Source organism: Pelecanus crispus, chromosome 11, assembly GCF_030463565.1.
Source record: "Pelecanus crispus isolate bPelCri1 chromosome 11, bPelCri1.pri, whole genome shotgun sequence".
Taxonomy (NCBI): domain Eukaryota; kingdom Metazoa; phylum Chordata; class Aves; order Pelecaniformes; family Pelecanidae; genus Pelecanus; species Pelecanus crispus.
Genome location: NC_134653.1, coordinates 34824927 through 34848347, shown reverse-complemented (window position 1 = coordinate 34848347; position 23421 = coordinate 34824927). Strand labels below are relative to the sequence as shown.

The 23421-nt window shown below is 44.6% G+C and overlaps 1 protein-coding gene across 1 annotated transcript in view; it reads left to right on the top strand.

Annotated features, from left to right (window-relative positions):
- Positions 1-23421, top strand: part of TMEM132D (transmembrane protein 132D) — a 277643-nt gene that overhangs the window by 246965 nt on the left and 7257 nt on the right. Inside the window, exon 6 of the mRNA XM_075718639.1 lies at positions 23020-23225. Within this exon, the coding sequence (XP_075574754.1) occupies positions 23020-23225 (206 nt within the window). The remainder of the gene's footprint in view (positions 1-23019; positions 23226-23421) is intronic.

Genomic DNA, 23421 nt, shown 5'->3' with positions numbered 1-23421 from the left:
CGGGTGCTTCCGGGCTGTCTTAAGTTTTAATGAGTTTTAATGAGCTAAATCATAATGACACCATCACTCAGGCAGGCTTTTGTGGAGTTTGGTATGTTTTCTCTTCCTGGGAACACCCCCAGCTTGGCTCTTTTGTCAGAAGCTGACACTGCAGTGACCAGTCCAGCTATCTGTAAGCGGAGAGGCCTCATATGTTTTCTTTCCTCTAAACAGCATGACAGGAGCGCAGGTGGGCTGGAGCTGGGGGACCAAGACTGACCTGACTATATCTCTGAGGATACCCAGAGATACGCCCTGCTCATCAAAGAAGGAAAATAAGGAAAAAAACTGCTGAAAATAATCCGGTTCTGCCTGCGCTGGTATCATTGTAAAACAGCGGCAAACTACTGAGACTGGTTTTGTTACAAAGATATAAACTGCTATAAAATGAATGCCAGCTTCCTAGGGAATGGGGCACCACTGTCTAATTGTCTGTTCCACTAAACACTTATCTAGCTAGCCTGGGGCTTTTTGGGGGTTACATCAAGTCTTTCATTTGTTAGAGTCATATTTTTCCCTTTCACATGAAATGTAGCCTGAAATACAAAAAAGAGCAGTTTCTAATTAAGCTCCTGCCTAAATCCATTATAGCTTCTGAAAGTCATTGGGGCAGGGAGATAAAAGAACTGTAATGATCCCAGTATGTAAATATAGATGTAAAAGTTTGGAGGGATGGAGGTTAGAGGCCAGATATCATGAAACCAAACATAAAGCTTCTTGGTAAAAGTTGAATCAGTGCATTTGTTATCATGGATTTTCATAAAAATAAAGTAATAATGCACATTCATGTTTCAGTTCATAAATGTGAAGTGACAGCCTATGAGTTAGCCACAGATACGATATTATAGACCCAAAAAAGAATAATAGAGGAAATTGAGAAAGCAGAAGAGAGAGTTGTAATAGAATCGGGCATTGGCATAAATATAAATCATGAAAGGGAGATTGATTTAATGAAAGATATGAAAGTCAGAAACTCAAGGTGTTAAAAAGATCATCTGCTCATCTGGAAAAGAATCCCTAAGGCTACACAACTTTTAGCTGAAACAGCCAGATTTACTTGAAGTAGATGAACTTTAAAATTGTATGAGAAATAACATATTACAAGGGAACATGCCTCTGCAGTACACACACTCTATTAACAAGTTGTGCAAAAGAGGAAGAAGCTTACATTGATCCATTGGAAAATTATCTTTGCTCATAAATTTTGTCAGAAGATTTACAAGTAGGTATGGGAATGAGAAATTGTAATCTAAACAGCCTAAATAGCAACATTTACATGCTAGCCAGCTATGAGGATTTGGAAGAAAGCACTCTTGGTGAAATGAGTTGGCCAGGCTACTTCTGTGGATGGTGTTTTGTACATAAAAAGCAGGTAGGATAGACACAGATGCCATGTGAGTGACGTCTCCATCTAAGTGTCTGCTAATGTGGAAAAATCTATTTTAGCTTGTGAAAGGCTTTCAGGATTCACACATATCCATCTATAAGTGCAAAGAAACTAAAATCTCCCTTGCCTGCACATGTCTGAGGGAAGAAGGCTCAAAAATCCAGATGAAACTGTGCTAAGATATCCTCTCAATATCTGAGGATGATAGAACAACTCTTTTTTAGTACTGCTTTATGCAGAAAAACATGAAAGCCAACAAGCTTGAAGTGTAGCTTGGTGCCCAGCAGTCCTATAGGCGTCAATAACTACACACTGAGCCTTTGCAGCAATCGTAGTTCTGTTGTACGTCACATCTTTCATTTTCCTTCTCCCTCCATTATATGGAGTCCTGCTTTTCAAACAAATAAAAAGAAAAGTATTAGGGAGCCTCTTCTTAACTGTTGTATCTCAGAGCACTGAAATACAGACATATGTACACAGAGATAGGGTGAGACACAACAGAGAAGAGCCCAAGGAGGAACTATGCATATCCTGTAATCAGCTTTTCTCTTTCTATAATGTGATTTTGCATGGCGAGGATCACCTGCTTCTGAAAAAAATTCTGAATAATCTTTGCAAGTCATAGAATCATAGAATGCTTTGGGTTGGAAGGGACCTTTAGAGCTCACCCAGCCCAGCCCCTGCAGCGAGCAGGGACAGCTTTAACCAGAGCAGGGTGCTCAGAGCCCTGTCCAACCTGGCCTGGGATGTTTCCAGGGATGGGGCCTCCACCGCCTCTCTGGGCAACCCCTTCCAGTGCTTGACCACCCTCATTGTAAAAAATTTCTTTATGTCTAGTTTAAATCCATTATTCCTTGTCCTGTCACAACAGGCCTTGTTAGAAAGATTCTCCCCATCTTTCCTGTTGGCCCCCTTTAAGTACTGGAAGTCCCTCACAGCATCTTCCTGAGGCAGACAACCCTTATTCACCTGAGGGGGGAAATAGGGAGTTTAACAACTCACCTAAAAATCTCACAGCAAATAATTCTTGGCGAAGTTCAGAAGGCTTTGTGGAGCCCACTTGAATGCCATCCCACGCAAAGAAGTGCTCCCTCTTTCTCAGTCTTACTCTCCCTGGGAATGGATGAGTGGCAATCACCAGATACATGCAACTTTTTTCATAGTAGGTCTTGAAGTTGAGTGGAACTGAGCGATGGCGCAGGCGGGCTTCCAGCAGGGAAAGGGAGGAGAGGGACAGGACGCCAGCAAGCCTTGCAATCTGCCACTTTGAAGCTGCGATGACAATCGCATGATTAGCGAGCACAGGGATACCAAATGAGCCCAGTCTCTGCTCTGTTCTAAATAAAAAAGGTAAGTTTGTGAGCAGCTGGAATTGCGGTACCGGGTTGAGCTCAGTACAATTGCAGCAATGTTTAGCCCTTGTCATCAGTCATCTACTCAGCCCACTGATGAGCGTGAGGGATAAAACCAGAGTCAGCTCCTGCCAGCTCGCTGTGCTGAGAGCTTGGCATTAATATGTACGTTTTTCCAGGGAACTTTGCATATAGTTGAGCTCTCCAGTCCGTTCATTTTGTCTGGAAACCAAGAGGAGAGGGCGCAGCTGCCCAGCTGCTCCAGGTGCCTGCAATGTAGGCCAGGGTATGCTTATGCAGGGGACTTGTGCATTAGCATAAGTGAAGCACTGAAGACTGAGCACGTCTGGCACAGCATCGACACTAAATACGTGAGCGGTGCTGGGTTTTGGCCATGAGGTCTTTGTAAAAGAGCAAATGTATCTGTGAAATGCCGGAGAAGATCTGACAGGGTGCACTGTCATATCACTTGCATGCCCTCTAAAGAAGTGAAACATTCAGGTACCCACCTAACTCTTGAACTAGCAATTCCTGAAGAGCCTCACTGCAAAAATGGCTCCACTCATCTTCCTGGCAATTTCTTAAGCTTAAGAAGAAAAGTCATCTTAGCATCCCGCTAAGTAAGGAAAATGTCTCTGCTCTTTCGTGTAGGTGTACATGAGGGACTCGGACTTCCCTAACATAGTTCACAAATGTGAGCACTCGTAGCCAAGCTAAAAAGCACCAGCCTCATGAAATGCACTTTTCTTGCCAGCTTTTTTCCTCTCCTGTGAGCTGTACCTGCAAAGGTAAGTGCTGAAGATTAGCTGGTGCTGCGGTGGTACTTCGGGAAGCACTGCTTTTGGGAAAACAGCCTGCATCCCCTGGGCTGACGTGTCTGGTCTGATTCTCAGCTTCCTTAAACATGAGTGAGTCAAGAAAGAGGAGTCAGTGCCTCAGCTTTGTTGCAAAAATTGATTGGTCTTAGGCTTGTGGCTGTGTATTTGTGTGATTTGTAGCAGAACAGGAGATGGTCCAGGACTAAGGCTCCATCACCTGCCTTGTTCAAATAAATAACAATAACTGAATGTAAAACTCTGCTAATTCCTCTTTCCGCTCCCCTGTACCATGTGTGCTATTTTTGAGAGGAGATCTTTTATTTGAGAAGGTTCATTTCTACCAGCTCATACGTGAGTAACAGCAGCTAGTCTTTCAGGAATAGTGAAGACGTAACATGTCTCTAAGCACTGCAGGACCAAGTGAAGCTGCTGCTTGACAATTTTGTTGCAGGTTTTCATAAATGTTTCTTTGGAGCTGGGAAAATCTGTCTTTGAAAGGAGATGCAGGTCTCTCCAGGGTACTGCAGAACTGTCTGCAAGTCCTGGTATTCAGAAATCCCTCTCTTATGCCTCTGACTTTAAAACCTGTAATGGATTAGACACAAGAGTAGTCACCCATCCTTTGTCTGTGGCGTAATCCCAATTTCCATAGAGGGGTTTTCAGCACAAGCTAGCAGAATTTGATGTCTGCTTCTGATCCCTTGGGATCTCAGCACCCATGTCCTTCTAGTGGCCTTGAGAATCCCAGCACTGCTGTGTGAATCTGGAAGATTTTGCTGACCAATTAGACCATTCTTCAATGACAAGGCCAAATCCAGATTAAAAGACTTCCTCATGGCTTCATCTGTTTTCCTCTTCGTGTCTTTGTTGCCTGCATCCAGAGTGCACGCATGGAGCTGCTCTGCTTCTTCCAGCCTGTGCTGAGAGAGACAAGCTGCTGACTGGCACGGTTCTTCCATTAAGTGTCCAGAGCTCATCATAGGCTTTAATTAGGAGTTTGCTGGAAGAGGTCCAGCTACTGAGTACAGAGACCCACGTCTGCTCATTCCTGTAGCTTCTGCACCACGGTGTCTTCACATGAGATACAGCTTCACCGGAGCTTCTTGATCAGTTATGCAACTTTGTTTTTAACATCATCAATTCCTAAACATGCAGGAGATGTCAATACAGCAGGGTAGTATACTTTCAGATGGAGTTCCTTTCCCATAATCTGGCTGTTCTTTCTTCTTGGTTGTTTGAAGATAGTTCAGATATCAAAGTTCAGGACTCGATTTAACAGTAAACAGATACGTGGTACGAGTGCTTCTCAGGAGGAAGTGAGCGTGAAAGCATTTGGAAGATCAAAGCAGCATGACTCCCATCAGAGTCAATGGGGAACAAGCAGCTAAAATCTTACAAAATGCTTTCAAATTATCCTCCACCTTCAATTCTTCATCCTCACTGAAACCAGCTCCTGAAATGTTTTATTGAAAGTGTTCCCCTTGTCATTTCTTTGAAAGTGAAAGGAAGCTCAGAGGAACTGTAGGCTCAGGTTAGCAGCAAGATCAGCTCCTTTTCACCTGAAGGCCAAGTGGCACCTTGACTGCACTGCCGTGTAACCCCATTAGCTGCAACAGGGCTGACAGGTGAAGAGCTAGAGCACAATTTGCCTTTCTCTTTGGTTATGGTGAGAAAAGACGATGTTTTTCTAATCTTATACTGACCTGAGCACATCTTAAGAACTGTCTTTGCTTTGATGACTCTTAACCCCAAGCACATCACAGCCTAAATCCTGTATATCTGACCTGTTGTCTTCTGCAAACAGAAGACACAAGACAGACATTTGCCTTTACCATGTTTATTACTGCCTCTTTTAGTACATTTATATTATGATAGCACCTACATCTCCCAACAGCACCGAGTCTCAGTGACCAGGAACTGCAGTTCCCTATCAGAGACTGTCCTGTGACAATCTGAACAGCTATGAATAAAACATTAATGAATGAATGAAGTGAGCAGAAAACAAAACCATTTATGAGGTCAAATGGCAGAGATGAAATAGAAACTGCGTCTCTTCAGTCCTCACCTGGACGTCTATCCATTCCATGAGTGTGTTTTTTGTTTCATAAATTTTTCTAGAATATGCCTGTGAGAGGAAATAGTTTCTGGCCTGGCTTTCCTATTTATGCTAAATATAGCTATTTTCATGGTTTGGTTGATTATTCTCAAACCTTAGAGTAACGAGGCTTCATTTCTAGCCCTAGATAGCATTCGCAGAGAGCGTTCCCCAGCACTTTGTGAGCATGGGGAAGCTACGTAAACATTTCATTCCTTCATTTGCACAATGAGGATAATAATATCTGTACTATATAAATACACATTTATATGAAAAAATGCACACACAGACACACATTTATGCCATAAACGCTGAGACTTCACTATGACGTGCTTGAAAAGGTGTTTTGGGGGGATTTTTTTGCAAAGTGCTGAGACGCTTAGAGAATAGGAATAGTTTGAATATAAAATGTTCATCATCATCACCATTTTTGTTATTATTTTATTAGACTGCGCCAAGAGAGAGACACGGAAATGAAACAGTATTGATCCATAGTAATTTAACTGGTCCTAAATCAGGCCTTTGTTTAGGTATATGAGGAAAACAGGATGCTTATGCTCCCATCTTTTTAATATGTTTCTTCCTTGAATTTCCTTGATTTAATGAAATGCAATCAATTTTCAGGCAACGGCTTGTCTTGCGCATCGGAACACTTCAGGAAATAACGTAAATTAACACCATTATTGCTATAAATACAGGTGAGAATAATATATTTAACATTTTATCACATCTTATAAGGAGAGAAGAAAGTATGAAATAACATTTACTTTGTGCACTGCAAACTTATTTAATTGCATTCTAGCAACATAAATTATGTTGCTACAAAGACTTAGTTCACTCCAGGTCATCAGAAAGGGTGCTGAACACTGCAGTCTGCTTTGCTCTCCTGTCTACAAGTTCAAAAGAGCTTTAAGGAGTGGCTTTCACATGGGTTGCATTACTCTGTCTTTAGTGTGCAAAATAATTTTTCCAGTGCAACACGACGTGCTTTTGCTTTTGTGATCAGCATTGAATCTGAGGAACAAAGATGAAATATTTGTTTCCCTTTTTACCCAGAAAACCCACATTTCTTGTAGATAATATGCATGGACTACACACAGGAGAAGCTGTACCTTACAAATTTGAATATATGGCTTAAAAATCGCTGAAACCTTCAAGCTGAGCTGAAAGGAACAGTATGTCCAGCTATGGAAAACATTCCTGACAGTCACTTGTCAAAGCAGATCTTAAAAATTACTGCAGATGGTAATTTTGCTGTCTTCCAGTCCTCAATGAGCCTCTCTAGTTCAGATCCTTTTCTTCACTGCTGCCACCGGGCCAATCTTTTCCTATCCTGTACTTAATTGTTTTTATCCAACTTTATACTTTGCTCTTACCTTTCTTGAATTGCATCTATTTATTTCAGACAATTTTCTACACTATCAAGATCATTGTGAATTCTAATCCTGTTCTCCAAAGTACTTACAACACCTCCCAGCTTGGCATCATCTGCAAATTTAATGAAATTAATTAAATGAAAATTAAATGAAAGACTCCCATTGACTTCAAGGGGCATTGGAGTAAACCCAAACTGTCTTACATCTTTAAGAAGTGGTTCAAGTGAAATACACTTATTGCTTTACAGGCCGTTTTTGTAAGGGAAAAAGACAGATGCATGCTGAATAATTCAGGGTCATTGTTGCTGACTGAGAGAGATTTAACTAATTTGTCAAAATAATGACCTTTGTTCACAGTGAGGAGCAAGTGGTTTTGGATTATTTCTGTCCCCAGAGAGATGATGGAGGAGCCTGGGTTTAGCTCAGCACCACCGCAAGGTGCTTGTTTAGAGATGGGAAATGAAAGGTAAGCATTAGTAGCAGCGGTGCTTGCAGATGGTGGGAGGCATGTTAGAACGATGATGATATTTTTCTTCAAGCCTGATGGAAACAGTGCTGCTACCCAAGCTGTGGGGTACTTGGAAATGCCAGGATCACTCCCACCCTGTTCCCAGCTTTGGTCTTGTGTACATGTGCATGTGCGCATGTGCACACACGCACACACACCCCCCTTGATTCATTGCTGTTTCCCCATCAAAAGGAAAACAATAGGCATTGAGAGCTTGACATCTTACTTACATGAGTGCAAAGAGAGCGTGTACCTAGCAGAGGGGAAAGGACGGACAGCCCTGCCTGGAGCTTGGCTGATTACAAGTAAACTGCAGAGAGGACTTTGTTAAAAACAAGCGTGTCAGGCAGCGAGCCCCCCAGCCACGCCAGTCTGCTGCAGCTCATGCAAACAAGGTCACAGTCTGACCTCCGTGTGTCACAACTGACCAATGCGAGGGGTGCCGAGCTCAAAGCCATGTGCCATTTTGTAGTCCAGCGTGGAAACTCATTTAGCTTCAGTTGTCCAGAAATAGGCAACTGGAGAAAGAGAAGGTTGTGTTAGTGGGTCAGGTGAGGACAGAAATCCCCTCGTTGCTCAGCATCCTAGCCCACAGCTCCAGTGAGGAAGGATGCTCTCTCCCGTTCCAATACAAACTTTGCAGTCACTTTTACAGCGGGTGTTTTTTGGAAAACATTCTCTGGCATTTCAGCCTGTCCATGTTGGCCAATGCCAGCTTTCATCTGGCACTTGTGTGTTATGGCTGCTGCTCTGCTGTTGGAGCACAGTCCTGGTTATATATGCTTCTCTGCAAGTGATTTTTGGCTTAAAAAGCTATAGGTCTCTCTGAGAAATTTTTTGCGCTTTGCTGTTGCATTATTTTTCTCCGGTTGCTGCAAGGTGTTGGCCAACTTTCCAGAGCCTGGCATGCATGCATGAGTGTATGTATATTGCAACAGATTTTTCCTTTTTCTTCTAAGTGGTAATGTCGGATATCTGAATACTTGCCAGAGGAATAGAACTAGACTTTGCCTGTGCAAACTCTGTATCAGAAAGAGGACTGAATCTTTAAGACTCTTTGAAGTCATCCTATTACCAAGATGGAAATCTCTGTCCTTATAGCTCTAACTTCTAAAGCCTGCCATGGCTAAACATATTTCATCTCCTTTTCCCTGTGTTAGAGTGACTGAAATGCAATTCCCTTGCTCAGGATGGTGTCTAAGTTACACAAGTAATTTCAGCAGCATTTGGTCATTGTTCTATTAAATACCAGCTGAGACATGGCTTAACTCAAGGAGTTGCCTGCAGATCTGTGCTTGTAGGACACTGAAGTCTGAGAGCACTAAAGAGTTCAAACTCCTCTCCTTTTATCTTGGCATTCTCTTCTCACTGCAGGGTCTTTTCATTCACTTCTTCTGTGTGGCTTTCACCTCCTTTAAGTCTGTGGAGGTCTGATCTCACACTTGGCTTAGGTCAGATCAGTTCTCAGTGGTGACCCTAAATAAATTTTATGTATAACCCATTACTCTTTGGAAAGAAATTAGAAGAGCGGGACACTTCTTGTTTGAGGGCAGAAGTGCTCGCCCTTTAGAGTAGGATCAAAGCTTACCAGAGTCAAAGAAAAGTCAGAGGTTGGGATGAAATCCTTGGGCAGAAATATTGCATCCTTAATGCTCCAAACATTAAGGTTGTCCTATGAAGTAGAAAGTGCTATTGTCTCCACTTAATGGATGGAAAATGGCTCTGCTAAAAACTGGATCTCCGAACATCCAATCCAGTTTGTTGCTGGAGGGCTAGAGACATGACATGCCTGTGATGTCTGTGGCATGCCGTGGCACAGAGGTGCCCAAGCTAGTGAGTCTACCCAATGCTGTACTCTGTGGAGGAAGGTATGGAGCTAATTTATGTGGGCAAAGCACCATGCAAACATAACTCGATTGCTTTCAGTGCTCAGCTGGTTAGATATGTTGTAAATCTCCATAGCTCGCCCAGCTTGAGGATTGGCGTGTCCATAGTCAGCCCAGGTGCACTTTGCACACATGAATTTGGGAAGGCTTGGCAGAGGAGGCAACATAACCAGATCTTCCTGGTTCCACGTGACTGCCTTCACCACCCTCCTGTCTTCCCTCCTTTATGGCTGCTCTTCTCAAGAACACGGGCCAAACTTTATAATCTGTTTGCAAAAGTCAAAGTGCCATTTCTGAGTCTTCGGTAACCACCTGTTGCTGCAGCACGAGTGACATAATTAGAACTGACAATCCCTCTCTAGAGATTTCTTGGAAGCTGGAAAAATGAGAATGTTGTCAAAAAAATAGCAATGCTTCCAGTCTGCAATGCAGTGATGGAGATGAAAGATGAGTGATTCCAAGGAGGCAGAGAACATACCAGCCCAGTGCCTTTTTCAAACTAGTTTAGAAGTTCAAAACGGTCTATAAGGATTTATATTCCTCTTATAGCCTTAAAGAAAATGCATTTTAAGCTGGCTTCTCTATTTCTCTCTCTTTACTGGACCAAACCAACATCAAGTTTCATAGCAGTCATGCTTAAAGCCACAATAAGGGTGGTTATTTTTTTGCATCAGTTGATGCAAAAGAATTTTTATATTTTATTCATGGTTTTGTTGTTTTAGTAATTTTCCATAAAATTATGAAAACCCTTTAAAAGAGAATCTTATTTTTTCTAACAGAGAAAAAATAAATTTAATTGGAGGCAGTGTTGAATCATACTGTGTTCTCAATTCTGAGTAACAGATAGAAATCTCAGGAGATGATATGAAGTTTTTGTCGGTGGACAGTGACTTCAGTGGCCTTTAGAGCTCACATTTCAGGGCAGAAACGAATCAGCTGGAGAGGTAGGGATTTCTCTTCAGGGGTTGTTTAAAAGATCTATTTGTAACAACTGTCATCTTGGCTGACACTTGGAGAATTGAGCTAGGGACCTCCTGAGTTAGCAGCTCAGTCTGAAACAGGGGAGCTAAATCACAGAGCTCGCCTAGCCGTGGGATCGTACGCTGTCTGTGCAGCAAGGCGTGCGGAGGAGCTGCAATGCACGCTACTCAGCACATCATGCGTGCTTCACTTCCACCCCACCCACGCCCTCAAAAGCAGCGTATATGTAATAGTCATTTGAATTTGCTCGTGAAGTAGAGCTCTCCTTTGCACTTGTACAATATATCAGAAATGACCTGGTAAGGATAGATGAGAAATGACTGGAAGTGCGTCTCAGGGTAATGAAGAGAAAAATAGGAGTTCTTTAGAAAGGCAGGCTTGTTAACATAATTGTAATATATGTGATGGCAGTGCCAAAAAAGAAAACTCAGCATAGCCAATGGAAATACTGTACTATGCAAATATTGCAGAGATTCAGAGAGTCCCATCCCTACATCTGCCTATGCGATTATACTGCACGGGTATCACCTGAAAAGAAAAAAGGTACCACGGCTAGTCAAGCCACCAGAAGCCATGAGGGTGGCAGCAGCGTGTGTGCCAACAGCAAAAGCGTGGTGCTCCCGCAGGTAGTGGGGTCAAGGGAACTTGGGTTCCCTGGGTGCGGGACCGGGCTCTGCCCTGGTTTTGAATGAGAGGGCACTGTGGTAGGAGAGCCCTGCGATTTTGGGATTCGTTTCTTGGCTGGGTCACAAATGTTCTGTGAAGCCTTGGGCATGCGATTTTATCTCTGCGTGATTCAGCTCTTTGTCTCAAACAGTAAACAAAAGTCTGTTTTCCTGCCTTGGTTAGATGTCATAAGAGCTTTATGAAGGGAACATCATTAGCTGGGTATCGGGGTCTCATCTCCTCTGTGTCTATAAAGTGCTGTTACAATATGTTAATTAAACATTTTTAGGAGGAAGAAGCGTTTGGATTGGGTGATTATCAAAGGGGAATGATCTCCACGTTGCAGAAACCATGCCTCACCAAGGAGTAACCTGTTACAAGGCTGCAGCAAACCAAGATGTGGGACCTTCAGTGGTGGATCCCTGGTACACCCACCCCAAACAGGGAGGGAGAGTTCAGAGGGGTGTTCGTCTGGGACTAACCAAGGACTCGAGCATGTATGAAAGAGAAGATTCCCCAATTAGGAAAGACTTAGTAAACAGTCGGTGTTATAGTCCAGTTGTGCTACCAGCACATCTCCAGCTTATGAGACAAGGATGAGCCTTGGTCTCCGTGGGAGGACAAGCCCACAGCTTGCTGCAGTAAGAAGGGACATTTTGGGAGGCTGCACTCTCCCTGGGTGGGACAGATGAGAAACCTCTCTTTCATGCAGGGAAATCTTTTCTTAAAAGGACCTTTTGTTTTTGTATAGAACAACCAGCATTCGAGTGAAACATTTCTTTTAGCATTGATCTTCCAGCTGTGTGTTTGTTATTCTAGCAGGCGACTGAGAATGACACGTGTACTTTCTGTGGTCAGCGTATGAGCACAGAAGCACATACCTGGTAAATTCATCCAGATATAGATTTGTTGCTTAATATAGTACAAAGCAGTGTAAAATCAATAAGTGTTATGGTAGCCAACAGAAATATTTTTGGCCATTTGTGAATGAAAGCAATACAGTGAAAAAAATGTGATGCCTTGAGCTGAATCGCATGCTGGATCGCCTGTGGAACAGAAAGGAGTTGGCAGAGATTTTAGTTTCCTATGGACAAGGGAAGTATGAAGTATCCTGGATATGACAACTAGATGCTTTGCACACCTAGTTTTACTGTTGCAATAATTACAGACAAAATCAAAGCTACTGACTGGAGGTTAATGCCGCTGGTTGTTCAGTTTCACAGCCTGGGTCTGAAAGCAACGTGTCGGTGTGCTGTCGGGAGCGCTCCAGCCCCAGCGTGCCGGGAGAGCCGGGCAGCAGTGGGACTGCTCCGCACCGGCGCTGCCGGTGCCCCTTCGCCTGCCCTTTTTGCATTTGGGGAGATTCAGGATCTCCTCAGGTCCTTCAGCTGCCCTGGGAGAATGTAGGAGTTATTTGAAATACTTTGCCTTCCTGTGTATTCATTCAGATCCATACTGCGCGCAGCTCTCCCCATTTTCCTCTCGGCTGCTCCCGAAGTGGGGGGGGTCACGTACAGTATGAGCTGCCCTCAGAACAGGCTATTGCAGGCTGAGTGCATCTCGGTTGCCTTCCTCTCCCCAGCATTGCTTCACTGACTGGATCTGACAAATCTAGAAGCCCGACTGTCCCTTTACAGCGCAGTTTTGTTTCAGCGTTTAGTCCGCCCGATTTCATAGAATCATGGAATGCTTTGGGTTGGGAGGGACCTTTAGAGCTCCCCCAGCCCAACCCCTGCAGTGAGCAGGGGCAGCTTTAACCAGAGCAGGGTGCTCAGAGCCCCATCCAACACATTCTTCATCGGTTCTGCTTCACCTGGAAGTCAGGTATTTATTACTCAGAGACAAACCAGCAGCTTGTGTGTCTCCTTTCTTTTCATGAGTGTGAAGCAAAGTTGTTCTCTTGCCTTTACTCCTCTTTAAGCTTTACTGGAAGGAGGGCAGAAATGCCATTCTCAGTTTAGTAATAGAAAGCTTGGGGTACCGGATGCATTTATCATTCTTCTCCCACTTCACCTGGGTGACTGCAGTGAATGATACAGAGTGCACGCGGTTTTCGGATCGAGAGAGAAATAGGAAGATGAAACTTAATTAACATAGGCAAGAAAGTGTTGTCACATTCATTGCAAACAATTGTGGCTTCTAAAATCCAGAGCACGAGGTGGTGGGTTGAGTCCTGCGGCTCTCTGGCTAGTCGTCAGACAGCACTTGCCTGTCTAAAGCTCTGCTACGTGACGATGCTGACATTCCCGTGCCCTGCTGATTTAGAGGAGCAGACACTGAGGCCGTCTCATTCTTTTGCTTATCCTGTGCTGGCAGGACGGCCGCTCGCTGAATATCAAGAGCAGCAGGTGGGCAGGAAGTCGCCACCTTCCTTTTCCAGCTGGAAAGCAGGAACTGCAGCCTAGCCAACAGCAAATGAGGGATGGCCGTAGCAGCAAAAGGAGTGGAGAACAGCAGGAGTGAATGAAGCCATTTGATTTCTCTCCGCATTGCCTGCTTGCCAGGGACACAGTTTCACCCCACACCACGTCCCACAGAACCGTACCGTGCCCTCAGCGAGGCTGTGATCGGCTCCCAGTGAAAAAGTGAAGGACTGTCCTCTAACTACAGACTAAAATTTAAGCAACAATAAGATGTGCTTGTGTAACCCTAGCACCTGAGCTCTTTCTTGCTTCTTACAGATTAAGGTTTGCAAAATCCCTGTAAAACAAGGGGATGGTATCCTCATTTTACGAATACATCAAAGGCAGATTAAAGCCCAGATTCTTCAAGAGATTTAATCACCAGCTCCCCTTGAGTTGAGGGTGGGGGGGGTTAACACTTCAAAATCCTTGAGCGTATGGATCTCAATAAATTACACACAGTCATCTAATGAGTGTGTGATGGAGTTGGGAATTAATCCCAGACTTTCGGAAAAGTTGTTCTGTGCTTTTACGTTCGTTTCTGCAAATGAGAATAGGACTATTCATTGCACTAAAGGTACTCCAGATTTCCTGTGATTGGATTTTAATTGAGCAGAGTTTCATTGTGATGGTATTGTTTTGATTCGTGCCCCCAGTTGATTACAGCTTATTGGGGGAAATTTGGCAGAATATCTTCTGTCAGGAGTTGTAGTTATGTAAAACAGCTTCATGAAATTATGCTAATTTTCCTGGATTTTCATCTCTGACAGAAAAAGGAAGAAAAGGATGCTAGCAGGTTCCCATTGTGTCAAAGAAACATCTTGTTTTGACATTTCCAAAATGAAATGTTTTGATTTTTCATTTTAAAATAACTTTTCCCTTGATGTTACAGTATTTTTACATAATTTTAATCATCTGAAATTGAAATGAAACTGAATTTCATGACCCAAAAATGAAACCAAATGTAGGTGTCTTGAAATGAAGCATCCACCCTCCAGGCAGCAAAACTGCCAGTTCCGTGGGAAAGGGGCCGCTCAACACCGGGAACGCATCACCCTTGGGTGGCTCCTGGCTGTCCTGAGCGCGGTGGCTGAACGGGACAAAGAAGATGCTCTTTACAGACTGCAGGTAGCCCTTACGCAGATACTAAATCATGGGTGAGGACGGCGTGTACGGGGGCTTCGGAATGCGTCCACAAACGACTGCGTGTCACCTGCTCTTCCCTCCGCCCTTCAAAGATGTCTAGGCTCTGTGAAATCTACTGCACAGAGATAAATGTGACTGTTCTTAGTAGTGGAAATGGGTGCAAAAGCAACACTGAAGGGAAAAATCCACCGAAATCTTACACGTCAAATCTCGATTCAAAAAACCAAAAGGTGATTCCTGAGGAGAGACTTTTAATGAGGGGATTTTTCAGTTAGTTACACCAACACACTGCAAACGTTGTGTCAGATTCATAACGTTCACAAAGGAAGTATTAAACTTGCAGCTAGAATTGGATGTTTGCCCAGAATTTTAAGTCCTTTTAAAATGTGCCATTGCATATTTCTCTCAGGTATATTTTGTTGAGGATAATATATTGATGTTTGCCGCAAAGCTATAGAACAAACTAAAAAATTCCTTAGAAATTAATTGGTATCAGAGTTCTCTTAATCAACACACTCTATAATGTGCTTCAGGTAAATTAGCGCAGTAAAAAACATCTTTCATTTGCACAGGTCTCTGCTACTATCTATTTATTGCTGAACTTCCCCTGGAGCAGTGCTAGGTGTGCTTCCATCATGATGCTATGGAGGTGCCTGGCAGGAAACAAGTTCTTAAGACCCCCTAGAAACTAAGGGAGATGTTTGTCTCTGGGTAAAAAAGCAGATACAGTTGTGGATTGCAGTATTTTTTGGTGTCGTGCTGCAATGGGAAAACCACTGGAGAAAAGTACGGACGCTTGGAAGGTGCGGACCTTCAGAGTTCAGAGCAGCCTCTGCTTTTTCTGAATCTGCAGAGTTCAGATGTGTCACTTGACACCTCCTCTAAAAGAAGCAAAACCTTACTGCACGGAGCGGAGAACCAGATACCAAGGAATAGCGAGGTATGAAGCCTTGTGAGCGCAGCCCGTCATTTACCAACTTTGAAAGGGTATTTTCAGATTTTGGCAGATACTTCAATACTACAGTCAAAATTCAAAATATTTGAAATTAAGAAGACCTTACGCAGTGTAAATCCCCCCAAATGGGGAATGCTGTCAAGGTGATGCTAGATTTAAAATCTGCCTGGGATCCAATCGCTAGGGTTCAAGCCAAGTCATTCTTCTCACCTGCAGCCCTGCGCCCAGCTCTGGGGCCTCAGCACAAGGACATGGAGCTGTTGGAGCGGGGCCAGAGGAGGCCACAAAAATGATCCGAGGGCTGGAGCCCCTCTGCTGCGGGGCCAGGCTGGGGGAGCTGGGGGTGCTCAGCCTGGAGAGGAGGGGGCTGCGGGGAGGCCTGAGTGCGGTCTTGCAGTGCTGACAGGGGACTGATAGGAAGGATGGGGAGAATCTTTTTAGCAAGGTCTATTATAACAGGACAAGGAGCAACTGTTTTAAACTAAAGGAGGATAGATTTAGACTGGATATAAGGAAGAAATTCTTTACAATGCAGGTGGTGAAGCACTGGAAGGGGTTGCCCAGAGAGGCGGTGGAGGCCCCATCCCTGGGAACATCCCAGGCCAGGTTGGACGGGGCTGTGAGCACCCTGGGCTGGTTAAAGCTGTCCCTGCTCGCTGCAGGGATTGGGCTGGGTGGGCTCTGAAGGGCCCTTCCAACCCAAAGCATTCCATGATTCTGTGATTCTCTTGGCAGCTGTAGAGCAGCCTGACTTGGGACGTTAACCCTGCCGAACGTGCAAGTCACTGAGTAACTGAGGGAACAGGAAGAGCATCCCTAAACTTGATGTGATACCCATTTGCCATTACTGTTTCTTTCTGGGGGAAAAAAAATCCTTCTCTTCTCTGCAACATAAGAGGTGCTTTAATTATTCCTCAAGAGCAACTGTTCAGTGGTTGTTCCTAATTCCAGCAGCATCCAGGGTGGTTAGCAGATCTGCTGCTGCCGTCGGATCTGAGGACAGTCATTTCTTACCCTCAGGGTCCTCACAGAATCCCAGACTAGGACACGTCCCTCCTCTAGACATGCAGTGGGCTTAGGGCCGATCTACCCCCTGTGCTGCTGCTTCATTAGAGCCATTTATCTCTGCCTTGCATAATTTCAGGCTGGATTCGGTTATCGCAGCAACGAATCTCCTTCCAACACCGCGGGTTAAGCGCGGGTGATTAAAGGTGACTCCGCCTCCCCCGAGTCATTTATAAGTGACTTATAGAGCTAATAATGGCCTCATCCTTTTGTACCTTGGTACACAGCTTGTGTTCTGGAGTCTTTTATAGCTCAAATGAGCTGCTTTTGCTTATTTATTTCCCTCCTCATTCATTTTTAATGGTTATAAGAGACTCCCCCATTCTTCTTCTGACAGCAATGATTTAGGCAGGACTCATTAACATAACTTGCGTTACTAAATATCGCCATTTATGCTGGCAGACCAAGGAAAATGTGTGCAGTGCTAAATCAGAAGCGATCCCGTGAGCTTGCCAAGGTGGCAGGGCTGTGTTTGCAGTGTATATTATAAATGGAGAGTGCTTGTATGGGGGAAGGATCGCTTACGGAAGCACGGATCGGGGACAGTGTCCCAGAGTGTTCCCGAAATACAGATTTTATGTGGAAATACCAGAGACTGACTTTCCTAATTGGCCACCCTTGAAATGTCTAAACCAGAACTGCTCTAGGTACATCTTATTTTCAAAGACTTATTAGCTGTGACTTTGTAAGAGTTCCAACAGAATTACTGTAGCAGAAAAGCAGTTTCCTGTGAGGGCTTTACCGTTATCCCGCGGGAATTTGATAATGATAATGAGGTGGGGAAAGACTGTTACAGCTACTTCTGAGAGCTAACAGTGAAACGCTGGGTACCTCTTCTGGGAGTTATGAGGTAGATTCCCCTTTCCCTCCCTCCCATTAGATCTTTGGATTCTGTTCAGCCCAAACCTAGCACGGAGTTTATGGGACCAAAGGAATTGTCAGCCACACGAATACGTATCTACCACAGACAGCTTCTGGAAAAGGCTAATGGGAAAAGCAGCAAAATCCTTTTACAAAAGGGATGGGAACGATTTTCACTGGAGAACTGGATGCGGGAGGTCAGTGTGATAGGGATCACATGTGATTTGTGAAGGGCTTTATTGCTTTTTTCCATGTTTTTCCCAGGCTGGCTGAAGTCCTGATACTACAAGGCTTCAAAGGGCTTAGTGTTTTCTTCTACGGAGAAACTGTGAAATAAAATAAGAGAAATTAATAAAAACTGATTTCTCTTGCTTGTGATCACACCTGAAGAGCACACAGAATACGGGGTGTTTTGAAGGAGAGTGCTGACTTCTTTTCAAATAACACAAATAGGCATTTTAAGTAAATGTGAAAAAGAAGGGCCTGGGACCTGCAATATCCCCCTCCTTTTCTGGTCAGTATTTGTTTGCCAAGGAAGCAGCCCTGTGTTGAAGTGACACAGCAGCATCACTTTCAGAGCTGCAAGGTCAGCAGCTGAATTTGGGGCCCAGTTTGTGGGGTACCCAATGTACAGAGCACACACGGGGCTGAGGAATGCGTACGTACAGCGAGGACTCCGTGGTAGGAAGCGGCAGCGGCTTAACTCTGTTCCAATTCCTGACAATAGGGCTGGGGGGTTGAATTAAATGCGATGCTGAGCACATTTGAAATATTCCACTCTGCGCATTTTGTAGCGCTGGTGATTGAACTCGACATCCAGCTTGCCAGAAGCCAGGTGTTTGGTATGTACGTGGTGCACTTAGAAATCTAATTCCTAATTCTGTGCTGTGCCAGCAATAAGGGACCTCTGACCTCTGCTGCCCCGGCGCACGGAGATTAGATACGTGTGTGTGACTCAGAGGAAGCTGTCTTAGTTGTTCACTGATGTAAGAAAAAGAGGTGGAGCTGCAGGAGCCAAACGAAACCCAAAGCACTTTTATAACCTACCAAGTTCATGCCCAAAAAAAGCCATTCAACCCCCAGTTCCCTCAAGAGATAAAAGTCCCCTGTATTGAGAGAATTTCTGGAGCATCTTGTGAGCACTAAGTACAGCCTCCCTTAATTAATGGAAGGCAGCTCAGCGTAGTTGTGTGAAAAGCTCCTGTGACACAAAGCCCAGAAAGGCTTTAGCGAGGGAGCACAGCACCAGAAGGGTTTAATGGCATTATAATGTCCTTGAATTACGATGGCCACAACTCAGAGAGATGTATTCCAGCAGTACATTAGCAGTAAAAGAAAATCTACTCTTTCTCTCTCGAGCCCTCATCATCTTTACTGAAAGCTGGAGTCGCCATCCCTGAAATACCAAAACTCAAAGGCAGGGGGAAAGGAAAAGGCGATATGGGTGGAAGTCCCTGGATTTTGGAAAGAAAACAAGTTGGGTTTCCCCGCAAATCACCCACCTTGCTCCAGCCCCTTTGTAGCTCCTGTTGCATTTTATAATGTGTTTAATAGTTTTCTGAAATCTGTCTGGATTGGGACAAGGCTTTTGCAAGCTCATAATTCCCTCAGTCACTAAATGTCGGGCGGCTGTTTGTGGACTTAGTGCAGACCCTGTCCTTCGTTTGCGCGCTCACACGCACAGAGCCGAGGGGACGTGCAGCTCCGCTCGTGTGTTTAATAAACTTGAACCACAGCCATTTCTGGTGTGTGTGGCCAGGCGTGTAAAGCAAGAACGGTAGCACGGGAAGGTGGGTTGGTAGTTAAAGGCTGTTTATGTGAATTAACGCTAAAGGAAGGAGCCGCTTGACAGACTGAGGAATTGAAATCCATTACAGATTGAAAAGGCGACACGCCGGTTCAGCAAAGGCAGTGGCAGCAGAGGCTCCTCTGCACTGCCCCCATCACCCCATCAACGTTAACGTGGAGAAACCATGCGAGGGGGGACCCGGTCGCTCCCTCCGCCTGTGTCAGCCGCGGGGGCTGCCCGGAGGCTGCCAGCTGCCGAGCTGCATCTGACGGGTCTGCGCTCGTGTGCGTTGTTTGTCCTGCGGAGGCTCAGCTGAGTCCCATCAAACTCGTTTCGCAAAATAGCCACTCGTTTCCAACAAACAGCTTAGAAAACTCAATCTCAAAAGAGACACAGAAGCTTGATTTTTCTTCTTTCTCCGCATCTTTTTAGCCTTTCTCTTGTGCTGGAAGACGAATGGTTCGGATGTGTCTGCAATAACACCGGCATGGCTTATCTGCCTTTCTATTGATGACCTGTTTCTGAATGTCTTGGCCTGATTTATGAAAATGTACTGTACTTTGCACCATGTTTTGATGTTGCTCTGTTAGGACTGCATGCAAGCTGCAGTGGAACAGTGATGCTTATTCATTCAAACAGTGAAGGGCTGGCTGGGAACTGAATGAGCTCATAGTTGTTGCTGTCTTCACTTACAGAAAGGGAAACAGGAGAATGCAGGTATCCCAAGCCTAGGCATTCTTTTCCTGACCATCAGTTTGTTTTATTAATCATAATCTTGAAAGCACAAGGTCATGGTATTTATTTAATCATTCATACCGTAGTTTTTTAGGGATGGATTCTTATTTTAACTCTCCTTTCTATAATAAACCCCGATAAAGTTGGAACTGAGGTCTGTTTGCCTGCCAAATTTTCTTTCTCGTGCTATTGCTTGAGCATTAATGAATTTAAAATCTGAGAGTCTGGTTCCCATCTCTTACTAGCATAATTCAGCGGTTGCCTCTATTGCCTGGGAGAGTCTCAGCCTTGTTTCAGCCCCTGTGTGCTGAACTGCTCTTCACACACACAGAGAGACCAAGAAAAACAACAGCAAACCCCCTCCCTGTGCTATCTAGGTGTGCGTCAAAAGCCAGGGAACCCTTACCAGATGGAAGGATGTTTGGCAGGTCCCCTGCTAGAAGCCCTGTTGCAAGTGCAGGGGGAGGCAGGAGAGGTCTGCTGGGGAGCAGGGCTCCCGGGGCTCACTGCTCGGCTCTGCAGAGGACACCGGGTTTGGAAACATCCCTCAACTATGATTTCTGTGCTGCAAGGCATAGAAGTTTACCTGTTACCTTAAATCACTAGGAAATGGTTTCAGTCCTGGGTTGATCACCCATGGAGACATTTAATTGCCTAATGTGTTAATTAGCTAAGATTCACGCATATGAGGTGGTGAGGAAGTCACACTGAAAGCTATTTTTTGGCCCCGTGCCCTACTAAAGAAAAATCCGTGTCTACAGGCCATTCACTTGTACATGCGGTCCAGCCTGCAGAGCACAAAGACAAGTGAAGGACCTCAGGGCAATCGGCTCCCAGGTGGAATTTTTCCCTTGGGGCCACCTTGTCTTCAGCTTTGATCTGTTGCCTCTCAGGTGGAAATCAGCATTTTGAGGCTGTGCTTCTCACTGGCATCCCAGGGAAAAGAGGAAAGGTAGAAGGCAGCAGACAGAGCTTATTGCTGCATGGGAGAGTTGTCTGGTTTGAGAACAGCACTTAAAATACAAAAAGGCAACAGGGATGCTGGCAGTGGTGCCAGCAAGGAACAGACAAATTCCACTTACGGAAGCAAGGTACCCCATGGGGTTGGAGAAGGAGCACGTGTACCAGGCACTGCCTGAAGGTCTTCTGAGTTCCCACCTTTCGGACTGGCTATTAGATGTTGCAGGTTGTAAGTATGACGTAGCTCTTGCCCTGAAAATATTACACTTACATTAGCGAGCCTTCTGCAAGGATGCAAGAATAACGTCTTCTCTCCTACTGCTGCCCAGGCATGCCGCTCCCAGGAGGGGAATGTGCTCATGCCTCCAGCCTTCCCTGTAGCCATGTCTGCAGGCTCACGTGAAGCTTCTCCCGGAGTTTTGCATGCTCTCATCTTCCTCAGCACAGGCCAGCTTGGATCAGCGTTGTGATGAAGTAGGTATTGTATCAGTGACCCAGGCCCAGCCGGAGCCAGGACTCGTCTGTGCTCAGCCGCCTGCTGTGAGGTGCTTCCCTTGCGTTGCATGCTCCCACGCTTTGAGGTTGTTTTTGACAGCAACTAGGTTTCCTTGCTGTGCAGCACAATGAGACTGGATCCTGACAGGAGCCATTAAAAGCCAGTGTAAAGCACGCTAACATGAGAATATCCCGAAAAACATAATTCTGCCTGTAAATAAACTCCTTATTTTCCTGCTGAAACCAATGGCAGCTATAAGATTTTGACCTTAAACCAGACATTGCTTGCAAGACAGGCATTGCAAGAGTCATGATAACCTTTTTTGATACGTTACCTAGGCTCAGACAAGCAAGGATGGAAATGGATTTGCTACGGATCTGTCTGTAAGAGGGGTTGTTGTTGTTTAAAGATAATAATATTAGGAATGCAAATTCTCCTACAAAAGATGGTGATATTTAAATGCGATTTAAATGCATTTAGCATTTAAACAGAAAAGTAGAAAATGGCATTAAATTCAGATGAGGATGAGACTATGCATTCTGGAGTCAGAAATATTAAATACATCTACAGAATGGAATAGGAGGTCTGGCCGGTAATGGATTGTGAAAAGAGTTCAAGGTTTTAATAGATCATTCCTTCAGATCATCAGCACAGTAAAGTGGTAGTTAATAAATTATTTGACGTGTACATTTACTCATATATTTTAACTAGCTGCAATGAACAGGTCCTGTCAGCTCACCTAGATCCTTGCCATAGCTGCTAAATCGCTTGAGTGAGATTTAGTAACTCTCAGCAATATTGATGTCCAGAGCTGCAGGTAATAAATAAAGTGACATCAGGACTAGCTTGAGCAGAACATTGTGTAAGACCTTTGTCAGGCTTGCAGCAGAGATGAAGCTGTTTGGCCCCAGTGAACACCCCTGGGCATCAGTGAGCTCTTCCCTGTGATTAGTTTTTGGGCGATGTGACCGCCCCATGCCCTGGCACCTGTAACGGGACTCCTGAAGAACCCTTTGTCCCCATTTGGGGTTGACTGAGAAATTTGTCCCCTACTCAATTCTGTGTACACACAGTTACCTGTTCCTCCCCGCAGGTATGTGGTATTCCTCGGGCTGCACATGAAGTAGAGGAGGAGGATAGTAGAGTCTGACTGAGCTTTGGGGAGAGGAGAAGAATCCTCTCTCGGTGCCGTTATACTAGGACTATCCTAGTGCTGGAGTGGGAATTAAGGACAGAAAGAAGCTGTTCTTTCATCTTAGATTATACTGGAAATGTTTATAGCAGAAAAAAACCTGCCTGTTAAAATGATGCCAAATTATACAAGCTATTAAGGGCACACCAGGCACCTTTCTTGTTATTCCTAGTTGTCCTCTGAACTTGGAGTTAGTTTAAACCTATATCCTTTCTCTTCCTCCCACTCGCTTTCCCAGCATGTGGTGTACTTTATAATTTGTGAAGAGACTCATTAGACTTTTTTTTTTTTTTCTTTCTCCTTTTTTCAGGTTTCTGACAGATGTGACTATGTCTTTGTCAATGGGAAGGAAATGAAAGGCAAAGTGAATGTCGTAGTTAATTTTACTTACCAGCATCTGAGTGCCCCTTTAGAAATGACAGTCTGGGTTCCTCGTCTCCCGCTGCAGATAGAGGTCTCTGACACAGAACTAAATCAGATCAAGGGGTGGAGAGTCCCCATCATCTCTAATAAGAGGTAGGTTTCATTAGAGGATGTTCATTCTGGGCTGCGCACTTGCCAAAGACCTGTCAGGGCCAGCGGATCTGAACATGCTCATTTGGCCTTAATGCAATTCCAGTGTAAATTTGAAGGTCACCAGACATTTATTCAATAGGCTCCTGCACTGGACTTATGAGGGAAATGGAAACTGCAGGTTGCATGCTCCTGCATT